The sequence below is a fragment of the Eutrema salsugineum genome, unplaced genomic scaffold, assembly GCF_000478725.1.
Source record: "Eutrema salsugineum unplaced genomic scaffold, Eutsalg1_0 scaffold_4, whole genome shotgun sequence".
NCBI lineage: Eukaryota > Viridiplantae > Streptophyta > Magnoliopsida > Brassicales > Brassicaceae > Eutrema > Eutrema salsugineum.
In genome coordinates, this window is record NW_006256686.1 from 5,030,794 (window position 1) to 5,036,542 (window position 5,749).

Genomic DNA, 5,749 nt, shown 5'->3' on the forward strand with positions numbered 1-5,749 from the left:
TAAATAATCTACAAAATATTTTTAATATGACAGATTTTGAGAATCCAAGGGATATAGGTAGTATTTTGAGAATCATAATTTATGAATTAAATTGTAAAGAATCATTATGTTAATAACACTAGATTATAACAAAATTATAAAATCATTAAAATGCAAACTTTTTGAATAACAATAAATTTTGATTAGACTATAAAAATCATCATATCAATAACAACTGATTTTTATAATCTATAAATGAATAACAGTCGAATCTATTAAGAATGTAAAAATCCACAAAACCAATAACTATAAAATCTTTTTTTTTTTTTTACATAATAACTATAGAATCTTAAACTCTAAAAATTTTTATAAATCAACTCCCTAATAACATCTCCTTAGTTTATTTTCAAGTAAAGATTCCTAATATGGCCTATTGTCTTTGGTTCTAATTAGATAACGTGTATGCGGGCTTTGATACAACACAATATTAAGTTCATGTGGAAGATCAGATAAGAAATCGAATTGAATGTCATATTTCACTTGTAATGTAGAATTCACGAAACAAACGAACGTAATGAGAACTGATCTTTGAAATCCTCAAAGTCAATTAACTAAAACCAGTTTTACTAATCAAAGTAATAAATATAATCTCCCAGTTGAAATTGTAGATATGTCCCCAAACACCTTTGAAACATTCTTATTTATCCAAGCACGTCGGTTTTATTTCTTTTTTTCTTTCCCATTCAATGCCATAAGACATAGCAGAAAAAATCAAAGAAGATGATAGCTGCTTTAGCAAATTTGATCTTCTCGACTGTATGTTTCTTGTCCAATTCGATTTCTTATGTGATCTTCCACGCCGCAGCTTGTTCTTTTGTTCTATTTGTTCAAACCTTCAAGATTCCAGGAGAAGCCATGTATGCCTTGATCAAGCTGGTAAGAGATACATCAGAATCTTGTTTTCCCAAATTGTGTAAAATAGGTGTTGATGTAATCTGTGAAGGGTTTACAATCTTCTTTGATCTGGCGAAAGGACGAGCCATGAGAATATTAGATTCGATCTCATTGACAATTGGTAATGTGAGGGAGAAAGGAATGCCATGGTTTGACGAATTTCTGAAGGAATGGCCAAAAGTTTTTGAAGGATTTATCGAAATGGTATCAACCGTGTTTAGTGGTTTGTGGAATAATTACAAGGATGCTTTGTATTATGTCTACCGAAAGTTACTTGAGTAAATTATATTTGATGTAACCCTATGCGTTCCAACATTTATTGGACCGTTAATATTTGTAGTCATTCCTTGTAACTTGATTTTTGGATCGTGGATGATGTTCTTCAAGCTATCAAACATCAAACAGTAAATAGTTCCTTTATTTTCTGACTTTTATATTGTTTTTGTATAAATAGATTTTATTTATTTTGCCCATAGTTAGGTCCATAATTGTTGTTTCTATGTCACTTAAATCTGTTATGGATTTGCTATGGAACCTTTTTTTTAGCGAGCAGAGGAATGTGTGGTATCCTAACATTTTTTTAAAAACGGGTATTTGCATAAATACGTTTTTAATGAGATTTTGACGTTCTTCTAGCTTTGATTCTCGTGATTTCCAACAGTATCCAAGCTTTAATAATAGTTATGGCGGATTAAGCGATTCTTCTCTAAGTTTTAAACAACTCTCGACTTTAGATATAGAAGTATACTAAAACAAATATTTTTCTAAACAGGCGTTCTAGTCGCGTTTTGGGTAAATTTTCAAGAGTTAGTTGCTTGCATGACCTGAATTATACGAAAAGACTTTGTAGATGTCTAGCCACATTTCACTTATCCAATATATTATTAGAGAATTAAATGAAGATCGATAAACAAACCATTTATTTAACCTTTTTGGTGTTTGTTAGCACTAATGCACTATATTGATAGTCTACATCACATATATAGTTTGGGAGATGAATGTGATGATTAAAATACAAACATAACTTAACGGACACACGAAATGATAGCATGAAAACAAGAAGATCACTGAAGAAAGAGCGTCTAGATTTGCATGGCTTCGGAGCCAATGAACTTGGTGAGACCAAAGGTAAGAGCCATAGCCATCCAGCCACCAATCACCACCCTAACGCTCGACCTAACAACGCTTGTCTTTCCCAAGACCGCACCGGTCACTCCAAACACCAGCAATGCCAGGGTGGCTACAATCGCTACCACCGCCATTCTGACCTTATGATTCTCGATAAATACAGCAGCTAAAAGCGGCATTGCTGCCCCAACTGAAAACGCTAATGCTGATGCAATTGCGGCTTGTCCGGGATTTGGCAGCCGTTCTTTCTTCTCATCCTGCCATCAAAGTTACATTTTCTTGAATATATACTCATATAGAAGTTTCATGTCACTAAGAAATATGATAATTTTGAATAAAGTTAAGGTTAAACTATCACAAAATCAGTTGGCAATGCCAACAAATATGTGACTCAGAGATGATATTATGAGTATAACTGATTCAAACGCCAATTTATCAACAGAGCATCACATCTAAAAAAAAATCACATTGTTAAAATAAAATACCTTTGACTTTATCCTACAATATTTTTCCAGAAACAATAGATGCATTCTTCAAACGCTGAAAATTCAAACGCAAACAATGCTAACTAATAAGGAACTTTGGTTTAACACATAAAGAGACATGTAGGAAAAACATCTGTTAGTGCAAATACAAACACAAACACAAACAAACAATTAATTTAGACTTAAGTCTCTTACACATATGGATATGAGATGCAATTTTCAGATGGAAAAATAAAATAAAATAAATAATAATAATACTAGTAACGGTAATAACCAATTTGTCACTAAATCGTAACAGATATCTATGGGAAAATGTGTATCAGTCTTTCTTTTCATTTAAAAGGTGAGAGTAAGGTTTAGTGTTGAGACACTACATTACCTCCTCTTGTTCGTCGATTGCTGATAATGATGTCTTAGTCTCAATAGCTCTCTTCATCTGCGCAGTTTCAATATCTCTTTGTGTACACACAGATACAAACTCTCCAATGGCCATACTGCACGCACCGGCTACAAGGCCGGCAAAACCAACAAGCAACATTGCTTTGACGTCTTCTTTGATAGAACCAACACCCATCATGAGCGACGCGACCGTGACCAAACCATCGTTGGCTCCAAGCAACGCAGCTCTTAACCACTGTGCTCTCTGCATGTAGTCCACTTCCTCCTTTTCTCCTATTGGACGGCTTTTCTGATTCCTTGGGCTGCTTCTCTCCGAAAGCTCAACGTTGGAAGCCATGGTGTTGAATTCTTAGTAACTAGTGAATGCTTTAGTACGTGAACTTTGTTCTATGAGAAGGCTTGTGGAGAGCTCACGCCTTTTATAGAAAAATAAGATTTAGAATATTTGTTTATTAATTATAAGTTTGTTACCTAATAATATATATATATATATATATATATATATATAAGAGAAGTGAGTGAATGGTGGTACGTAGTGGTGGAGACGGTAACGTTGGACACAATACTTCTTTAGAGTGGAAATAAGAATCGGATGGATTTAAAAAGCCACCCCAAAGTGCTATCGTGATAAAACAATATTATTGGTGAAGTGAGTGAATGTGGTAGATCTTTTTAAATAATAGGATTATTACTAGTGACTGTGATTTGAACTGAATTTTACTTGACTGTGGTGATTAGTTCATCGGTTTTTTTTGTTTTTGTTACTTATAACCATAATGTTTTAAATGTGACCTATTTTGCTGGTTCTTGTACTCTTGCTAAATATATCCATTATTCTTTTTGTAGGACTTAAAATGGGATTAGAATAGTTTCACGACCGATTTCAAAATTTTTTAAAATTGATTAATTCATATTTTATTTGAGTTAATATGATGAAGTAAGTCGAGTATTTTATATAGTAAAAGTATATACAATAAATGTCTGAAATAAATCTTAGCCATATATCGTAACTCTCTAGTGATTATAAATTTAATAACTTAAAAGCTGTCGCGATTAAGCTATTTACCCTAACATTAGTAAAAAAAAAACCAGAAAAACAAAACAAAACAACAACGACAACAACAACATGATTATACTTTTGTTTATGTTTTACATTTATATTGAAAATGTAGACAAACAAATTCTTGTGTGTGTCATGTCATTGCTAACATCATTTTGTGTGCTATGTCATTGCTAACATCATCTGTCTCTCCTTTTTTTTCTAATCATCTGATTGATTATTATTACTGAGTTTTTAATTATAAAAGCCGGCTAAAAATGTTGAATCTCCAAAATGCCTAAAAAGAGAACCACAAGCCCAAAAGAGAAACTCATACAACATCGAAACTATAACTAAATCGACTCATTCTCCCTTAGTTCTACTCTGAGCCATAATACTTTATTCCCGGCCCACATTTTTTTTTAATATATATTGTGTTTCTTTGTTATTAAGACAATCTCCAATATATTCCTTTATTTTTTACTTAAAAATATAGAAGTAAGTTTTACTCTAATGTATTCTTCTAATTTTAACTATAAAAGAGAATATTTTAAGTATATTCTATCTTTCTTTTATTAATAATGCCTTCTATTTGTAAATAAATACAATTTAACTCCACTTGTTTTATATTTTAAAAAAAATTTATGCATTATGATATAATTTAAAAAGAAACCTTTATTCAATAATAAAAATTCATTATATCAATTAAAAAAATTAGTAAATTTTGGTTTAAAATCACTATCACTATATTATGTATTAAGTCACTAGTCTTTTTTATGTCAAAATGAATAAAAGTATAATATTCTATCAAATACTGACTTTTTGAACTATAATACATCTGAAATTAACTTTGTTAATTTTATTGTTAAATTTGAATTTATATCATTTATATTGTTTGTTTTAGTCATAAATATAAAAATTTAAAACTTAAAGGATAAATTTATAAACAAAAAAGTTCAACACTTTTTTAGAATAAAAAAATAGAAATTTTCCAAATATAAAGAAAAAATAGATAAATGCTATTTTAGAGATGAAAATAGAAGTGAGTTGAAGATAATTTTATAATTTTTCTCTAACATAGTATTTAAAATAAAAAATAGAAGTGGATTGGAGATACCCTTAGATCAGTCCCGGTAAATAAGGATATAATTTTGGTTTTCAGATTTCAAGTCTGATCTATCTAGTCCAGTCCTATCTATCAATTAAACTGAAGGATTATTGGTCGTATTTGACGAAAAGTCGTTATTGAGCTCCTCTCTCTTTGTAGATATATATATTTTTGCTTTTCTTATTATTTTGTTTGTTTTTCTTTCTCTTTTTCTTTTATTTTGCTTTAATTTGTATTTGTTTTGTTTTTTTCTTTGAACCGTCGAGTAGAAGCTACTAACTAAGTTCCCACTCATAGTAATTTGATGCCATCACGTCCTACTCCTTTGTTAACAACACTAAAACCGCCTTGTCCTAATATAATGTTCTTGCTAAAATTGTTGTCATCACCTGCAATCACACCACTGATCAATGCCCTAAGAACAATCCCAGTTCTACCATTCTCAATATTTGTCATCTTAGATTTCCTGAGCTGATAAACATATACCATGACACTGATGCCAATTAAGATAAGTAGGCAAGTACTCCTCCGTTTATGCTCCCAATGAATGTAGTCAATCCATTGTCTTCTTAGTTTCGTCTGAGAAATCTGTTTACTGGTTTGTAAATGACTTTGACGTGTTTTGGAAGCTTTGGTATCTCACCACCTTGTAACTAT

At 31.0% G+C, this 5,749-nt stretch overlaps 1 protein-coding gene across 1 annotated transcript; it reads right to left on the bottom strand.

Annotated features, from left to right (window-relative positions):
- Positions 1–1,898: 1,898 nt before the first annotated feature.
- LOC18014134 (vacuolar iron transporter homolog 2.1) lies at positions 1,899–3,336 on the bottom strand. Its single transcript, XM_006418588.2, has 2 exons — positions 2,926–3,336; positions 1,899–2,318 (listed from the first exon to the last, which is right to left on the bottom strand). Exons 1-2 carry the CDS (start codon positions 3,280–3,282, stop codon positions 2,016–2,018), a joined length of 660 nt encoding a protein of 219 aa, XP_006418651.1. The 5' UTR covers positions 3,283–3,336; the 3' UTR covers positions 1,899–2,015.
- Between the last annotated feature and the right edge of the window lie 2,413 nt (positions 3,337–5,749).

Bases quoted from the DNA above. Each gene is read 5' to 3' on its own strand.
- LOC18014134 (XM_006418588.2), bottom strand. From the start codon at position 3,282: ATGGCTTCCAACGTTGAGCTTTCGGAGAGAAGCAGCCCAAGGAATCAG. The intron at 2,319-2,925 runs GTAATGTAGTGT...CTTTGATGGCAG, and splicing joins CAATCGACGAACAAGAGGAG to GATGAGAAGAAAGAACGGCT.